Source organism: Centroberyx affinis, unplaced genomic scaffold (assembly GCF_046629955.1).
Source record: "Centroberyx affinis isolate AG114_WGS23_722 - 3 ecotype Tasmania unplaced genomic scaffold, CSIRO-AGI_Caff_v1 ptg000277l_1, whole genome shotgun sequence".
NCBI lineage: Eukaryota > Metazoa > Chordata > Actinopteri > Beryciformes > Berycidae > Centroberyx > Centroberyx affinis.
The window spans coordinates 376,627-396,381 of record NW_027278956.1 but is presented as its reverse complement, the minus strand read 5'-3'; the positions used below and the strand labels follow the sequence as shown (position 1 = coordinate 396,381).

General features: G+C 44.0%; 1 protein-coding gene across 3 annotated transcripts in view; it reads left to right on the top strand.

The window, feature by feature from the left end:
- Positions 1 to 19,755, top strand: part of ppfia2 (PTPRF interacting protein alpha 2) — a 137,085-nt gene that overhangs the window by 73,807 nt on the left and 43,523 nt on the right. For all 3 annotated transcript variants that reach the window (XM_071512189.1, XM_071512201.1, XM_071512196.1), the window contains exon 2: positions 19,410 to 19,511. In XM_071512189.1, coding sequence (XP_071368290.1) covers positions 19,410 to 19,511 — 102 coding nt within the window. The remainder of the gene's footprint in view (positions 1 to 19,409; positions 19,512 to 19,755) is intronic.

Here is a 19,755-nt window from a genome sequence, read left to right as displayed (position 1 = left end):
TGTCTGATGTACCAGCCTGATGATTGAAAAATGCCATTTCCCAAAGTATGTAGTAAGAGCTCAAATCCCATTCCTGTCAGAATAGTGTCCACTCTCTGTAGAAAGAGATCTTAAAGGATAAGGCTGGTGTTTTTTAATGCATTGCTTACCGTCAACAAATCCTATGAAAATCACAAAATCAGCAATGATTTTGTTTTGCCAACAAGTCTCGTCCATGTAGCCGATGCCTAATGAAGCCATGTCCCAGCAGCCATAGAACTCCATTGTATTAAAAAAAAACGATTAAAAACACATCAAAGAGCCATGCCGTTGCTCTGGGCAGCATATTTCATCATCGCGATGCACCGGGCCAGCCGACTTTTTCCTCAAACAACTTAATAAGCCGGCTGTAAACACTTTGCGATCTCAGGAGAGTAGTTCCGTAACACCGAAAATAGTCCCCGGCGTAATGAAGAATTTGTTCCCATTTGATTTGGTAATAACTACAACAGCCTGACTTTTCGTGGTAACAGTTAGCGATTTTTAAAATTGAAATTATGTCTTTGTGAGCTGTATTTCAAGGTTTTTAGCTTGACGGCTAAAAACGTTAGAGCAAACGCATTGTTGATTTTGTCATTTTCATAGGATTTGTTGACGGTAAGCAATGCATTAAAAAACACCAGCCTTATCCTTTAAGGCTTCTCTATGGGTGATCTATGAAATCAGCAGTCAGGATCCATTACAGTAATTAAACTGTCCGAAGAAAGCACATTGCCAGCTCAAAGCAAACATGTTCCCAGTGATGTTTGTTGAAGAAAGACTTTGGTTTTCCCCCTTTAGAAGGCTTTGATGGAATAACCTTGACCCTTCTGTGTTATCATTGCAGTAATGTAATCAAAGAATGCTTATATGCCGCTTTGCTTAATAATGATTGGATGTACTTTGGGTGGCTTTTCAGCTACATTAGAATGAGCCGTTTGCTTAGACAGGCGAAAGGTTTCATGCTCTGCCCAGCAAAATAATATTAGCATATTATGAATGTCACTGGACAAAACGTTTTTATTGAATTGTATCCAGATTGAGAGCATTCAATTTGGTTGTAAATTGAAAAATATGTATTTTTGAGTCTATCCATTAACCATTAAAAATTGTGTCATCTATGGACCTAGAGTAAGCCTTACCAATGCTTCCAGGATCCCTTTGAGAGCTCACAATGTGTGGCATACTTCAGAGCTCACATCCCACCTACTGTGGCATATATCTGGCAACCCAATAGCGCAAGAGAGCCTTCGGTGCATATCTGGCAACCCAGCAAAGCTTGTGATTTGAGACAGATTTGGCAACCTAGTAACCCTTGAGATTTGAAGCGTAGTTGGCAGCCCTCTAACCCTGGAGATCTCAGACACGTATCTGACGACCACAGTAACCCTTGAGATTTCAGACACGTATCTGGCAACCCTTCATCCCACCAGGGCTTGCTCCACATGGTGCATCTTGATCTGGCAACCAAACGGCTCCAAGAACTGCGGGGAGCAGACTGGCGCCGAGGCTGGAACTGGCAACCCACCAGGATTAGCCAATCAACGCCGTCACATGTTTGCCCTATTGGACTCTACACAAGGCAGCTATCACAACAAAGTCGAGAACTGACACATCACTCCCTTGCAGCGCTGCACAGTTAATGGTGTGTAGTTGAATGTTGCAATTCTAATTTCAAAAAAGTCAATGTATCAATATAGGAAGCCACAACTGCAGCAAGATAATTACAGCCCTCAAATCATTGAGACTAATAATCATGATGAATAATTGCGATCACAGTATCTGGCAAAATAATCAGGATTATCATTTCAGCCATAATCGTGCCGCCCTGCACCCTTGCATGTGCCCTTGTTTTCACAGAGGGCTCAACAAAATAACAATGAAAAATGAATCGGCGCATAATCGGCTAAATGAGTTCTTTAGGACTCCTAATTGCATTAAGTTAAGAAGGTCAGATGTGTTTGTGTAAAGAGAGCATATTTGGGCTGCATCGAAATGCCACTTCTTAAAGAACAATGGGACAATGGGGAAGATTCATAAGATCACGCAGGTTGGCATACGCAGGGAGTGCTGACTTGTGAATACATATAGTTTTTTTCTATTCCATTGTTTTGCGGTATAATGGAAGAGAAAACTGTTCGGTATGCAAAACAGGTGATGCAGCATAAAGAATTATAAAGCGGTATGCAGTGTTGGAGCGTGAATGCACCATTAACATCATTTTCGCTTTATAGAATTACTGCAGATGGATTTGATGCAGATTTCCCTCGTAATTCCATATGAGAGCTTTCAAAGTCAGAATACTGTGTTGAGCCTCTGCGACCCCTTTGCCTGTATACCCCCTCATGTATTATTGAGACAGACTTCAAGTGTTCTTCTGGTCTGCTTTTCCTCGACAACGCGTCCTGCGGTGGATCGGCCCCGCTTTACCCTTGACGTGACCCCGGCAACACGTTAAGATACCACCGGGGAGGCTCCGCTCTCGTTCGTGTCCCGGGGGAATGCTCTAGTGCTCGGGCCTGTTCTGTATTCTGGTGTTACATTGCACAGTACGCTGGGGTATGGTGGGGTATAGGCCTAGACGTCTCACAGGGCATCTTACATCTATGTGACCTCCGCCTGACTAAAGATTTCATCTAGATATACAGGCACATATCCCACTATATTGCAAATATCAGAGTAGATAAAAGGGCTCAAACAAAACAAGAGCCAGTTTAATTCATTAACCCAGTCTTACTTGTACTGTAGCAGATATATTGTCCTTTGAGGATTTTGAAAAACAGCCCTCTTTGTTCCCATTTACCTCCTTACTCCAGACCATGTGGCTGTGTGTCATATTTTACCACTTTCAGCACAGTTCATTACATAAACTAACATATTCCCCACCTCAAAATATGCCACTAGTGCGTCAGTGCCCTTGTTTGCCGTTACTCACTGAATGTGTGAATCTCGGACTGCAGCCCTGCGACGCCTGGCGATGCGAACCGAAACTGGGAGGAATTGTGCTATGTAGGCAATGTGGGGCAGGTGACGAGGAGACAGGAGGCTGGAGCGGTGATGCTGTGAGGTAATCCTTCCTACTGCGCCACCAAAGCCCTGTCCGAGCCCCAGCCAGAGCCGCGGCAAACAAAGGCTTCTGGGTGCTCTTTGTCACTGCGAAGACCAGCCTGAAGAGAAGGGCGCATTCAGAAGTGTTTTATTGTTGTGCGTTTGGAGGCAGAAAACGGATGCTAGAACTGCATCATGATTTGTGTTTTTTTGTGTATTTTTCCTATACGTATAGGAAATATGTATAGTTTCTATATTTTTTTACTTGGAGAATTTATGTTTGTTTCCAATTGCATTGGGTTTGTATTAGACAGTAGATTAAATATTGGTGTGGCCTAGTGGTTAAAGTGAGTATCCTGGAACTGGAAGGTCCCAGATTCAATCCTTGCAAGACCCAATGTGAAAGTGTCCTTGAACAAGACACTCAACCAATACCTGTCCACTCATTATAAGTCGCTCTGGAGAAAATGGTCAGCTAAATGCCTAAATTGTAATGTCATAGGAGACATGAACGCCTGTATCCATCCATTTAAGGATAGTCAACAACTAATACAAGTAGACTAGTCTACCTGTATTAGTTCCTCGCTCCATCCAATACCTGACTCCCCTAAGGTTCATGGAAAATTCCTGAAACAAGTGAAACTGCACAGGAAACAAGTGGCATTATCGCACCCCCATTGGCAAAAATGCTCACTTATTTTAAAATGAAACTAAATGACTTGTTGTTATGATGAGGAATTGTTTTGCGGTGTGCAAAGGATCGAGCCAACAGAGCCCGATGAACCGTGAGCTGCCATTTACAAGCCAGAGAGCCGCTGTGTCTCGCGGCGCGTGAGCTTTGTGTCGCACCTTGATGGATGCGGCTTGTGATGGGACATCGGGGCCAAAAACCCAGGCAAGCGGGCAGAGCGCACATCTGGCCGCTCAGCCCCCGAGGAGCTCTGGGACATTAGCTGACCAAGGACGGTGTTCTCTGCTGGGGCACCTCACTCTGCTCTACAGCGCGGCACAAGACAGTAGCACATCATCTGCTCGGAGTGTGAGTATGTGTGCGTGTGCGTGAGTTGCGTTCCTCTCCAAATTGCAATCAACTCTCTCCGGCACTCCCAATCAAACCCCAATCCCAAGCAAAAGATAGCTGCTTCATTAAGGTTCCTCAAAAACAACTCATTTTAGATTCAAAACATTTTTAAAAAAAAGCTATTATCATTACCTCCTAACGGAACCAATCAGACATTTATCAGCGTAATAAGAAAATTGATCACAGCGTTCAGTTGGTTGATGCGTGCAGTGGGCACACACAAGGCGATCCATGGCGGGGCTGTGGGTTGTGTGTTTTGCGTTCCCCGGGCCCCGCAGGTCCATCCATGTTTACTTATCTCAGCACCTCTACCCGCCTGCCGGCAGACGACATTATCATTCCGTTCTGCCTGGCTCTGTGTTCATGTTTGATTTCTGCCTGACTAGACACACTCTCTCCCTCCCCCCGCTGCACCGCATCGGACGGAATAAAGGAATGATTATGAGCTGGGTCTGTTTTGTAAACCCGCGGCAACGGAGTGTCCCGAATTTTTCCATTTATGCAAACTTTATACGGACACAATGCAATTGTTCATTTGCAAGAGAGGGAGTTGTTTTGATCTGTGTGTGTGTGTGTGTGTGTGTGTGCTCCGAAGGCTGCTTCATGAGCGCAGGCTGACTCTCAGGTGGTCTCCTCCATGCTACAGACCTTTTATAAAATGCCAGAGATTCACAACAGCAGGCCTCCGACACTAATTCATTTTGAGCAGCGCCAGAGGCCATTTGACTTTCAGTGTTTACCTGCAGAGAGAGAGAGAAAGGGGGAGGAAATGTGTGTGTCCGTGTGTATCGGCATGTCTTCTCTTGTTAACTTCACTGCCAATCCAATGCCTACACTGTTTTTTTTGTCCATATTGTGAATATGCGATTAAATATAAATGGAAGCATCTTTTCCCTCGAAATCCATTGCTGTTTTATACAGAGTCGGTGCGTGACATAACATGAAAACCTCAGTGTTTTCGTGTTCACAGTTTGACCTTTAGACACCTACGCTGCTGGTTCATGCTGCCCGGCAAGCCAGCATGGATGATACAGTAGTATATGGTGATGATATGGTAAGGTAGGGATATCTGAATCAGTTTTTGATCCGGTCTCGGCCGCCGTCGCCTCATCAAGAGCCGGCGGGGAGCCTCGGATACGATCTCGCCACGGCCGCGATAGTCGTTCGAGTCCGTATAATTCACGTAGGACCGTCGTGGCGCGCCGCCGAGCTGAGTGCCCACAAGGCTCGGCAGGAGAGAGGGCTGGAGGAGAGCGATAACGCCGGTAACACAAAGACAGCTCAGATGACTGGCTAAGACAAGACCGGGGGAAAGGAGACGGAGCTTTGTGTATGTCAGACAGGTTTAATGATGACCTTATAGTCACCAGCCCCCCTAAGGCTTCTCTCATAGTTCTCCCATTTCCCAGGTGTCTGTGAGCGCTCTATTGGTGCGCCTGTTTAATTCAGGTGGAGCAGCAGTAGAGTCCTGGTAGATAGTCTGATTCCCACTGGGGCCACCCATGCAAAACAAATGTATAAAGCATCCTCCAAATGTCATATTTACAGTAGTCTGTCTTTTAGATCATGATCATTTGCACTTCCAAGCCAGAATGACTGCTCAAGCATATTTTTGATACCTGCAAAGCAATAATTGTTCATTGTAGAATTAAATTCCAGTCATGCAAGTAATGCAAACAAATTTCTGCCCACTAGCTGTCTCCTGCAGTCTCTGGATGTGAGATTTCACCTTCCGAAATGCCATCCGCTGTCCAAAATGCTGAGACAGTAATTGCTCATTTGTGCCATTTGATATTTACAAGCCATTTAACTTTAATGGTGTGTCCAAGGCTAAATAGCTAGCTATAGCTGCACCACACACAACGTTTTATGGTTGACCATAAATTGCCATTGCAGATTATATGATCACCTTGATGGTTTGAGATGCGATTAGCCGATATTATGCTCTCATTGGTGTCATCAAATTGTAGTAAACGTTAATGGATGAGTCTTAACATGTCTACCTAAGAAACAAATCCCCCCTGGAGGTCTATTGAGAGATTATATTGAGCTGTATAAATCAAAGAGCAAAGTTTATCAGTGTCTCCGATGACTTGCAGTATAACTTTGACCGTATTCAGATGTGTCAGCATGTGATTATGGAAAGCCTGTCTAACGTCATCATACTTGTTGATCTATAATGTAATAGTCAAAAAAATTGCAAGAAAGAAATTGCACCTTAACTCAGACAGTGAACAGTTTGAGTGCTTCTGAAAATCATCTGCAAGACATGTTTACCTCCTACGAGGAACTGCAATCCAAGAAATCACCTGGATGCTTTTTTCCCCACATTTCACAGAGGCAGTTAAGTTTTTTTTCTATCTCTTTCCATTACTTTCTTTGACATATTTTTATCTTATCTTCTCTCTCGGCGATAAATCTTTATCCTATCTTACCTTATTTTCGAGGATTCTTCAGTATAATCTTTGGGTTTCAGAGCGCTTTCGCTTTCAAGGGTCTGCGATTACGTGAAGGCCGGGTCCGGGTCAGTGGCCCAGAACTCACTGAGGATGAGAGATAGCCTTTTCAACAGCCATTTCAGACAAAACACCTGGGCCACAACGGAGGAGTGGAGAAGAAAAGGTCAAGGGTCAAGAAAGTACAAATCACTTATTTCGGGTCCGCTGCATTCAGTAGCAGAACTGGTGGCAAGAGAGGGAACTACCTCTCACTGCCTAAGCTCTAAGATCTAGCTCTGTCTTTGTATGCTAGTGTCTCATATTCCCTCCAGCACGTCTCACACTTGTCTGTTGTCAGTGATTTGCGTAGCCCTTTGTTGAGATTCCTGTGATGAGGCTTTGGTTTTCCCTAATCTTACCAATCTTTTTCATATCGGCAACAACTGAACATCAGAGAGCGCACTCGTTTGATGCACAGAGGGTGTTTTGTTTTTTCACGGCTGTCAGTGGATGTTATCTGCGTGGACACAGGGATTGAATCATCAACGCTCCAAAGCCCACCCTCTCCCCGCTGTAATCTGTCCAAATCCCACCACTTGTGTGATGAATTTTCCAAATGTGGCACCTCGCCCGCACCAAACGGCTCCGTTGCCTGGCTATCGGCCTCGCTAAAATTGCCGCGCTTATCTGGCGACCGGACTTTGATTTAGAACGCCACGCCGGAGCCCGAGTTCCGCTTTCGTCCTCGTCTCCGCGCTCTTCATTCATCTGCCAGCGCGGTGCATGTCTGACATTCATTTCCCCCAATGCGTTTTTTTCTGGAACAGATTCTTCTCTACTCCTCCTGTTGCCGTAGAAAAGGCCTCTAATTATATTTCTGGCCCGCACATTAATCCTCTGAACAAATGTAAAGGAACTCTAATCCCATTTCCACTGCCAGTTCAGGACAGCTGAGCTAGAGTAAGTGGACATCGGGTCGTCGGCCATGAGAATCACCCACTCCTGCCGCACAAGGTGAACGGCAGTCACAGCACATCAAGCTGCTGTTGTGTCCCTGAGAAAGCCGTGGACTAAGACTGCTGTGTCCTTTGCTGCGCTCTGCTCTCTGTGGGTAATAGATGATGAATGGCCTGACATTTCCAGCCATGCTTGTTTGGGTGTTTCACAGCGATATGCAGCCACGTTGCTGCCTGGACGCCCGATGATATTGGGACCAAATGAGACGCATTTGACAGAACATCACATGTGGGAAACCGGAAGTGTAATGAAGATTTCTGACCTTTTTTAACATGGGCGCGGCATTGCCACGCATTGCAGTGGCATTAATCTATCACCATAACATGCAATGCACCTGTATGTGTCAAGTGAGAGCAAACATATTGCAGTAGGAATGGATTTGGGATAATGTCTTTCATAGCCTCGCTCTCAATTCCCCAATGCAAACCAAATCATCCATCTTGAGAGGAGTCTCGTGCCTTCTCTACCTTGACCTTGCCCTCCGCAGAGACAAATCGTTACACACACATGCACACACACATACACACACACACGAGTCCAGGCAGATCCCTAATGTGTAAAAGGAGCTTGCTTCTTCTCTGCAGTGCTGACAGCATGTGTTGTTCCCTGTCTACAGTACAGCACACTATAATAGCTTTTCCTATTGTTTCTATGCCCTTAGAGACTGGGAGAGGGAGAGTGAATATCTAAAATTATTACAGTATATATCATGTTAGTCCTTCCCAAACAGTATTTAAATTACCATTCTTGCCAGACAATGCAGGATTCCTTTCCCTTCTTTTCCAAGTCTTCGCTCACCTCTGTTCCCCCTGAGAGATAACGTATTTGCTCTGAGACAAAACACAAAGGCAGAACCTGTTTGTCAGACTGGAGTTTCAAATATCCAAACAAAGCTACTCTGGAGGCCGAAATATTATCATTGGTTGAGTTCTTTGGCCCCGCCCTCGATGGGCGGGGCCAAGAACCACAGTGCTTGAATGGCAAAGAAGAAATATGATAAAAAATATAAATGGCAATATAATCTTTTTTCAGCAGGCTTGCTAACTAGCTTGCCTACATAGCTATGGGCTGGTGTAGCTAGTGTGAACTCGGAAGGTCAGCTTGGCTAACTAGTTAACCTAGAAAGCTTAGTAATGCATTTTTTTCAGTTAGTAGCAAGAGTGCTAGGCTTCATAATATCAGCTACCTCCACTCTTAGTCCTTGCCTTTTTCACTGGACTTCAGTCTAATATTACTTAGACAGAAAAACTTTGGCTCCGAACATGAACAAGCAAATGATTAGCAAGTCTCAACAGTTTGTGGTCAGCTGTGCTTCTTTGGCTCCACCTATCATGATTTAACTCAACCAATGAGAGTATTTCTGCTCTGCTTCTAAGAAATGTTTATAGAACTAAAACTCCAGTCTGCATTTATACAGAGCTAGAAGGTCGAGATGGAAGATATTTTCATAGCTCCAATCACTGCGTATTGTTTCTGATGAGAATAACCCCTATATCTCCCGGTGATTATGGTTATACTTGCTTCAGCAGGCGTACATCCACTTGGCTAATCCTACGTAGAGATCAATGGCTTGAATTTTGAAGGTTGGAAGCTGCAGGCAGCTGATGGTGGGGGGTGGAGGTTATGGGGGCGGGGCAGGTTCCCTTACAAAGGGGTTCGAAGAGATCAAAATTAGTTATTAGGGGCGCGAAGGGCAGTAAATCGCCGGGCTGTAATTTCCACTCTCAGATTTACGACTTGGCCCCAAGGGGCCTCTACAGTACACAGACGACCCCTCTTAGCTCACCAACTAAAGGTCATTGTAAATCACCCTGCCCCCCCCCCTCTTTCTCACTTTCTCATACACATACACACACACACATGCACACAAACACTTCTAATGACCTTTACTTTCCTGATTTTTTTTGTGGGTGCATAGTGTGTGTGTGTGGCCTATACACATGCCTAGACATGTGTCAGGGTGTTTTCTGTGGATGTGACACATGGATGTGATCCATGTGTCTGCTGGGCTTTCCCCTTAAACGAGCCCATCTCCCATCTGTAGTGGCCATTCTTCATTCTGCTGCTGTCTGCCTCTGGTCTAGTATCCCAGTAAAGGTTCCAGTGTAATGGGCAGTCCACCACTGCCCTCATATACTTTTATCACAACAGTGTCACATAAAGCCTATTTTGTCAAGAGTAGAAACAGTTCATTGTCATTTTCAAGGACTGGATCTTGTATGTTCATTGTCTCGTCTAGCTCTCCATTACCATTGGGAGACAGGCTGTTTGACTATCCCATTCCCCAACTAATCACAGTCAATCAAGCTGAATAAAATCAATGCATTATTCAACCAAGAGAATTCAGTTTCCCCTTATTCACGGCTGGCTCGTTGTAAGTTAATGGTTAATTGTGAATGATTAATTTGTGCAGGGTTCATTATGCATAAACGATCCACCTCTGGGTAGTGCCGTTAGATTTTATGTGTCTTTTTTAGAGGACATGTACAGCTTGTAAAGGAAAGAGATATAAAATCTGACAGGCATATTGCTTTATTGGGTTGAATGCATTTATTGTGTTGGGAAAGTAATAAAAATACAATCTAGCGCTAGTGCATCTATATTGAGAAATCATATGTCCTTTGGTTGAGCAGCTCTTTGAAGTTGTGATGGCTTCACAACCAATGTCTGCCAGATCAAAGTGAGCCTCAAAATACAGGAATAGAGGCTCTAATATAGGATCTCCAGGTTATTTTACCCTGGTACTGTGGGACTGTACAGTATGGCAGCCAGATAGATGGTCAGATGAGTCAGTCAGTGTCCTTGTCCAAGGATCCATCTGGTGTTATTTTGACAGAGACACATGGAGGGCAATTGCACGCCGCCTGGAGAGCCCCATTGTTAGAAGCACATAGGCTGCTGTTATAACACTTGTCGCCTATCTTCAGCGCACCGGTACGTCGCCATGAGGAAGAAGAGATGCTCGCACAGCACAGATGACCTTCTTGAATATTTAAAGTGGAGGAAATGAGCCTGCTGGCTGGGCTGAAACTCATGTGCAGCATCTATTCCTCAAGGTCTGCCTGGCTCCTCAGTGTCCAATAGTGTCCAAGAGCCTCTGTGACCCGACATTATTCATCAGCAAGTAGGCCAAGAATCCCAAGCCAGCAATCGTCCCAAATGGTTCTCTCTTTGTGTAGTATGGCTGTATAAGAGACTGGGTTAGACCAATATATCAGTTCTATATATTACAAGGCGATATTGGCCTTTTATTGAGAATCACATATGGGTCACATATAATCACATATAAGTCAACATCGTCCACCTCTAATATGATGGAGGTTCCTGGAGGTTTCAGTCTGTAAAAACTACAATGAAACCTGCCTCAGCTTGCCTTAAGGAGCTGCTAACCCACCTAAAAAAATGATTTGTATGGGTTTCAATGGTGTTTTATTGTCCCATGATGGTCTAAATGCTGTTTCGGGGGCTTTTCCACCCAGTCAAAAATAAAATTCTTTGGGATAAACTGTGTACTTGTATTTTGGAGGAATTTGTTGTATGAAAATGGTCAAGATATTCAAGATTATAAAAACTGGCACAAAATATCAGTATCTGTATCGGCCTCCATCCTACTCAAGCTTTCTGATCCACATCATTGCTCTTACAGATATATCAGTCAGATATCAGTCAGTTCACTTTGACTTCAAGTAATTCAGAAAGTTGATAATGCACAATATCAAAACTGGAGATCTTTTGCCATAAAAAAAGTTCTTCTCATTATATTCATTTTGTAAAGACCTTATTGAAGAAGTCTCAACCCATTATTGTGCAAATGGAAGTGTCATTTTACTTTGAGATGAGTGGATTGAACGTGGCTTGACCCAACCTTGATATCAACAACATGTAGGTTATTACAGGGCTTTAGGTTATCATAGGGCCTTTGAATGTTGAATGTTGAAATGATCAGGTTCAGTGCAGTGTCACTCTGCAGCTTGAAATGCACCCTGTGTAGACATTTTTGGGCTGTGGGAAAGGCAGTGTTCATATTGATAGTAGGAGGTTCATCTCATTATTTATTTATAAACTCCTGCTGCCATGTCCTCTCTTTGGTCTCACACTGTAAATATAACACTGTTTATCAAATATTAAAGACCTCCAGTTGGGGCTTTCTGAAACTTGTTGTATTTGAAGGAATACAAATGTTACAGAAGGTGTCTGTTTATGGCTTATTGCTCATTATCTGGTGCTTCCCCAGAGTGCTCTTTGGTACACCAAATTACAGTCACGATGCATTCAGAAATAGGTTTTGCTTTTTCAAAGTTTGTTGTTGCGAGAGCTGTCACAATTTGTCTAATTACTCCATTGGAAGGGTATCTGGAGGTTGTAAACTCCGACTTGTTTTTCAATCTTATTTGTCTCATCTTAGGCTATTTAGAGTGGGTGGTTTCAGAGGTTTCAGTCAATTTTAGTTTTCATCATCCATTCCTGCTAAAAGAATCCTGCAGCTTGCCTGCGGGAGATGGAGGTGGTTTCATCACATGAATGGCTTTTTGTGGAGCGGCTCTCTGTATTTTACCCGGTGCATCAGCATGCCGTCAATCACACCACCGCATCTCTGTCTCTTCTTCCAAGACTGACGCACAATTGCCGGGTTTTGTTTTAGGCCGGTAGCAAGACTCTCTCCTGACACACACACTCTCACACACACACCCACAAACCCGGCTCCATTTAAAAAATGTAGCGGCTGTTGTGATTTTGGCCGACAGTTGGGAGGAAGCCTTGTCCCCCATTTCATTTAGAGTTCACCTTCTAGGCAGCCGCCATACTTACACACACACACACACACACACACACTACCTGACATATTGCAGCGCTAGGCAGTTTGCCCAGGTAATGAGAAGGGGGGGGGGGGGGGGGAGGTGGGGGACAGTGCTGTACTACAGGGTCCAGTAGTTCATGGGTAAAAGAGTGCTAGAGCAAAGCCCCAGCTCATCCAAGTGGACTTGTATTCTTCCCAGCTGTTGGAGTGGACTATAAAATAAAGTGGTGACCCCTGATCAAAACGACCTTGGATAACATCTATGAAGAAGTGCACAGACAGACACACCGCACATATCATTAGACACAGCTCGCACTGTGCAGATGCTCGTCTCCCTCCTCATCCTCCAGTCCACACAGCAATCAACACCTCCTAATTATCATAAACCACAGCTCGGCAATCGGCGGGCAACTCAGGTGCCACCGCTCACAGCTGGGCAGCAGTTGGCAACATCCAGGAATGCTGGCGTTCCTCTTCTCACTTCCCCCGAGGGAGCTCTGGAATGACCCCAGGGTCTAGTGTGTGTGTGTGTGTGTGTGTGTTTGTGTGTGTGTTCCCTACCTCTGTTCTGCTCGTAAAGCCATAGCAGATGTGAAAAGTCCACTTTAAGTGATGTGCTGAGGATGCTCTGTCACGCAAGCCTGGCATGTGCATTTTTACTATATATATATTCTATCTCTCTCTCTCTCCCTCTCCCTCTCTCTCTCTCTCTTTCTCTCTCTCTCTCTCTCTCTCTATTTCCACCATTGTGCATTCAGCCATTCACTTTTTTTCCCCTCCTACCTTTCTCCCCTCTACCCTTCTATCCATTTTCAGGTTATTTATGAGAGCGGGGCCTGAACGCGGTGTTTCTTGGGAATTAGATTTTACCGAGTTGTGTTTTCCTTGAGAGATACAGTAAAAATAAATATCACTGAATGGAGATTTGCTTCCATTTGGTGGATTTTCCAAGTCATGAATAATTCAGCGTGGCCAGGATATTGGGAGCTCTGGTTGAGCATGGTGGTTTATGAGTTGTTTATATACAGCATATTATATATGTGATTACGTTGCCAGCTCGTGCTGCTGAATTGCAAATATGTCAAGGTTGTAGAAATTCAAACAAGTAAGCTGGGATAGGTTGGCTATGTAGCAACGTTTCCATCCAGCTGTCAAGCGGATTTTCAGTAAGCTATTGCCTTTATTTATGTTTTAGTTTATCAGAAAGTCTGTTCTATGTTTGGTCCTAGATGACCTGAGAGCAGCCGTTAGAAATTCATTAGCTAGTTGGTTCTTGAAGTCTTATCTTGTCTCATTTGGGAGCGTTGCCTGTCTGAGCATGCCGTGTGACGCTTCCAAGATTATCACACTCCCTGCTACCCTGTGTGTGTGTGTGTGTGTGTGTGTGTGTGTGTGTGTGTATGTATGTGTTTGCGTCTGTGTAAGGTTTGGCTTGAGACATTGATTAGCCTAGGTGACAAAAGATGGAGAGGTTAATTAAAGAGGATGTCAGGGTGCTAGACGAAGGGCGAGGGGTTACGAAAACAAACAAATCCCACAACATCCGGTTTCATTCGGGCGCAGGAGACGCTCTGTGTGACAGAGAGATAGTTGTATTAGTTTAGAGCGGCGATTTAGAGAAAGTTCTTGAAGTCGCCATGTTATATGAGATTTTGTTTCAGCGGGGCCCGTAATCTGTCTCGGCCCTGACAGTGTGGCCTTTCGGAAGAGGCAGCGTTTAAAAGCATTTCCCAGCCACTTGGGTCGCAGCCATTTCTTTCGCTCGGCTCTAAAAGAAAGGATTGCGCTGCGGAGAGAGAGTAATGTAGTCAAATGCGGAGCGACTTGAAGCGTACCGGGGACTGTTAGGTCTCATAAGCATTAAAGCAAATGGTGCAATCTGCAGAAGGGCTTTTTCTAAGGAGGAGGTGACCGTGATTAGCTACATTCCTCTGGGAGAGAGATTTATGAGCGCTAAGCTTCTTCTTTTTTGTGTCTGACCTACTGTACACGCCAAGTTTGGGAAAGGAAAAAAAGTCTGGTGAGGCAAAGAGGTAGAGTATTCTATAATGACAGAAGAGCTTAATTTATGGATCACTACGAAGAAATGAAACTTTAATGATACCCGTGGGGAAAGTGGATTGTTTTAGCAGCAAAAGAATAATAGGATACAGCAAAGAAAAAATAGAAGCTCGACTCTGGATCAAGACTCCTCTGTCACGCCGATGTGGTTTCCAAGCCAGCACTTTCTTCCCCTCTGCCGTTGCCGTGGTAACAGCTGGGTCGTGACAGCTGACCTGATCTTGTTGCTAATCTAGTTGTTAGCTCAACAGGCCCTTTTCTCTAATAGCCGCATTTGATCTTACAGACTAACCTCTGGCTTTTTGACTTTTGTAGACTAACTACAGTGAGGCATGTGTTGGTGTTCACAGGTCAAAGGCTGCATCTTGGCCTGGTTTTCTCTGGCTGATGTTGAATGGTGGGTGATAATGTGAAATGTGTTACACTAGTTTTACTGCTTTTTTAAGAGTACTATTAATTTCAGTACTAACAATACAGTTTCCCTGATCTTTTCTTTGTCTTATTTTTGAAGGGAAGAGAGGATGGGGTCGCTGGTTTTAGGGGTATAAGGAATTATTGCTTCCAGGGAGTAATAAGTAAAGTAATAACATTACTTTTGTAATGAGTGGTATATGATTTTTTGGAGTAATGAGGCCAACACTGGTGGCCTAATGCAGAAGCAGAAGTATGAGACAGTTTAATTTCTCCCTCTTGCATGTAATTGTCATATCAGGAATAGCTGCATTCACACCTGCCTGCCACTCCAAGGGGAAAGATGTTGTAATGCAAGATCCCAAGGCCTCTGATCCTGATCTTTGTAGATGGGATGGCCAACCCGCTATTAGTGACTGTGGTCCTATTCTGGTAAAGATCTGAGAGAACCATGACCAAGCCCTGCTGCCCTCTGGGATTTCACGCAAAGCCCACAGGGAAGAGGCTCCTGATCTGACGTAAACGCTCTTCCTCTGCCTACCCTGCTTGTTGAGAAAGCAGACCTAAACTCCAGTCTTTGATCGCAGGAATAAATCCACTTGACTTTTCAGATTGTTCAGTCATAATACAGAGTGAGGGTTACAGATAATTCAGGGATTATCAGTGTGTGTGTGTGTCTCTGCACAGAGGATTTGTCGCTCTATAAGGTTCTACAGTACATTGCTTGAGGATTTGGTGTGCTACAGTAGCAATGAGACACAATATTGCCTCGCTCCCTTGAGTTTCTATGTAACACTGAGTTAATATCCATGACCCTTGAAGGGCAGATGGTATATAGATTCAGACTTACAAAGTGAAGTCAGACAGTTGTATTAAGTTGACTAGCTTCAAGAAATAATGGAGTTACAGCCGAGAAAACTGACATCAATATTTACATGGCGTTCCATATCTTGAAGGTTGTTTTGAGATGTAAACATGTATTCTTGCGGTTTGGACTCTATGCATTTTCCCAGCTACAATTACAGGACATGAGTGAAGAAAATCAATAGGCTATAACCTGAGTTCCATTGTCCTTGAAGGGCGTATTATTGTATATTCAATTCCCACAATTCTCTCCCACACATTTTCCCTTTTTTTAATGACTGAAACTGTGTGTGTCAATCAGCCACAGAGCATGCGCGTTATCATGTCACATTAACTCACTCGAAAATTAAAATAGAACCTCGACTCCTCCCGTCATTCAAGTGTCACCTCGGAGACAGTTGATTTCTTTTTACCTGCCTGGCGTGACCCACTCCAAAGACACGTCTGCTTCGACTACGCTTAATTTAGACTCAGCTGACAGGGACAAAGGTTTGAAGTCATTCTGAGCGGCAGGCTGCCGGTGCTCCTATGATGGTTGTTTACCAGAATGTTATTGTCATGGGCATAGCACAGAATCCCTAAGAGAGTGTGTCGCTAAAAAGTTAGTTTAGGGAAACAACAGTGCCATACATTATTGGAAGACTTTCCTTGTTTGGGTCTGAGGGACATCTGGGGGCTAATGGCGGATCATGGAGGGGACCGGCCGGACCCTCTGGCTATAATTGGTGCGTGACTGTAGCCCAGTCGTATTTCAATTCTGTTGTCATCCATCTGCAGAAAAATAGACTGAGAGGGAAAGAGAGGCAGAAGCTGCTGCCCTGGCATGCAGAGACCAAGGCAATGTCATGGCAGGCTGGTATATTTAGTGTATTCAAACAGAGCATAATTTAAAGTTGTAATGTTCTGTCTAATTGCACAAAAGTTTAGCATTCCTCCGCTGGTACTGTTATTTTACTGTTTGGGAACAGCCATTAGGCAGTAGCAGTACTTTGATTGCTGTATGGAACAGAGGTCAGAACCTTCTGTGCAACTTTACATCACGGTTGGTAATAACTTAAATTTCAGTGCAAAACACATTTACACTAAACTCAGAGACAGAGCTGCTCTGTAGACAGAAATAGTCTCAGTGAGTTGAACCTCATTGGGTGGAGCCAAATAAGCAGTTTTGGAGCGCAAGTTAGCTGGCATTCAAAACACCCATGATGTTGGAAGGTCAGCAGCTAGCTAACGAGCTTATCTAGGTAGTTACAGGCTAGTATAGCTTGTTTGAACTTGGAAGGTCAGCTAGGCTAACTAGCTAACCTAGATAACTTAGTATTAGGCCTAGATAGCATTGTTTTCAGTTAGTAGCAAGAGTGTTAGGCTTCATAATATTAGCTCCTCTTACCCCTTGCTTTTTTCACTGGGCTTCAGTAATGTTACCAGTGTTGCCAACTTGTTTCCAAGGAAAGTAGCTATTGGCTGCTCAAAAAGTCGCTAGAAGTCGCCAGATGACATCAAATGCTAATTTGCATATCAATAACCTACAGTCTCCGGAGGGAGGGGGGCTACGCTGTGTGTGGGAAGCGCTGTGATCATTAGACCTCTCTCGATGACAAGCAAGTAGAGCAAACCGGCATCAGCCGTACCAATTTATTGGCAAATGCTTTGGGATTCAACACTTCAACATTGTTCCCCATGGTCAGAAAAAGTCGCCAGATTTGTCACTAGTTGCCTTTGAGAAATAAAGTCACCAGGGGGTTCTGAAAAGTCGCTAAATCTAGTGACAAAGTTGCCAAGTTGGCAACACTGAATGTTACTTAGCCAGAAAAACTGTGGTTCTTTTGCTCCACCCATTGGGATTTAACAAACAATGAGATTATTTCTGCCTCCAGAGCAGCTCTGCCTCTTGAGAAATGTATAACTAAAAGGCAACTGTCACTGCACCGGAAACCGCAGCCATACAGTCTGTCTTGTCAGTTGTTGTCCCTAATGCCATGCTTGGTTTGTAGTTCTGCTCCATAGCCGATACAAAGCACAATCCTCTCAGTCCTGCCTTCATCTTGCTTAGTGCTGTCACTCAGTAGTCCTGTCTAAGCCCACTACGCCTGGCCCTGCGCCCACACCGCTGTATAGAGCCAATCCTCTTTGCTGCTTTCATACACAGATTACCATTAGCACGTTCAATCCTCTCTCTCATTGTCCAGTGGGTTTACACTTTTTTCCAGAAGTAATGTCAGGGTTGACCTGTTCTTGGTCAAATTCCTTTATTAGAGAGTAAGAACGTAAGAAATCCTTTATGCTGCGCTGAATAACAGAATCATTATCTTCCCACACATGAGTAAGACTTACTGTATTTCAGTTGTTTAGCTGTTTTGATATGCTTTGTATGGCTGGGAAACTGAGCACAAAGCAGTGGTTGTATTTTGTAGTGTGCTGTTTTGCATATTTTTATGCTTGCCAGAAGGGCAAACATGTACATCTGCGTTTGTCGCTAAGGGACTGTAATATTTTCAGGGGTCGTTTTTGAACCACGCATGTCTCAAACGCCTGTGGTAGTAACCTGAATGTTTTTTCTGTTGCGATTTAATGCGACTGGATCGCCTTTGGGTTATGTTTACAAGAAAATCTCACTCTGTCAGGTTGAGGTGAATTCCTGCCCTCATGTCACTGCTGCTGTAGTAGAAGAGATTAAAATGTGGACAAGTTTATTTTGTGAATGGCAATGATGTGGTCTAAATCATGTGCCAACCTAATTGTATACTAAGTAATATGGCACCTATAGAACAATTAAAAGGAGTGTGCCTTCCTAAAATGTTGAGTAGAGGGGAGACTACACTCACCGAGCACTTTATTAGGAACACCTGCACACCTGCTTATTCATGCAATTATCCTATCAGCCAATCATGTGGCAGCAGTGCAATGCATAAGCTCATGCAGACACAGGTCAGCAGCTTCAGTTCATGTTCACATCAAGCATCAGAATGGAGAAAAAATGTGATCTCAGTGACTTTGACCGTGGCATGGTTGTTGGTGCCAGACGGGTTGGTTTGAGTATTTCTGAAACTGCTGATCTCCTGGGATTTTCACACACAACAGTCTCAGAGTTTACACAGAATGGTGCGAAAAACAAACAATGTATTACTGAAGTATGGGTTGAAAAGCTTAGGAAAAAATGACATATTGGTTTGTATTTGCAGTGAATTATGCAGATGATATTGCTATATATCTGCATTTGTGGTGTTATACTGCAGCAAGAAATTAGCCAATTTTTGATTAGAGGTTCAATGGAATTACTGTAATACCATCATTTTGCTTGAATAAGCTAAGATCATACTAATCATTTGTAACTTTTGAACTATATAAGATAGAAACACAGGGTTCGGATCATTGTTTTTCAATTAAATCCTCTATTGTTGAATCATTTTTATTGGCCCTTGAATGAAATAAGGGATATATATAAGTGGACACCCTACCTGTTGTTTATTGTAAATGGGCTTACTCCTTCATTGAGGATGTACAATGGTAGGCCTTGCTAAGCTAGATGAAGATTCATCATTCTTTACATTGTGGTACCTATCTAGCGATGATGTTGCTTTATGTTGTATTACATCACCATGGAGGGATGTTGCAGAGTATTGTATGATGCTGACCTATCCTGATCCTCCATCTTCTTCTTCTTCTTGTTGCCTAGGAGTTTGCAGCGCTGACCAAGGAGCTGAACGCCTGCAGGGAGCAGCTGCTGGAGAAGGAGGAGGAGATCTCTGAACTCAAGGCTGAGAGGAACAACACCAGGGTGAGTGAAGCTCTGACACGCTCGCACATGCAGGCATGAACACACACCTGTTCATTACACTGTTTCATTGACTGACTGACTGATTCACTCCCTCACCTATGGCTTAACATACTTTCCATACTGCCTCTGGTTATTGGTCAGAATAGTTCTCCATAGTCCAGCCACCAGAAGCATTTTGATGAAGCTTGCCTCAGTTGGGTGCCCTGCAACTGATTCAACATGACAATCGCCTGCACAGAACTAT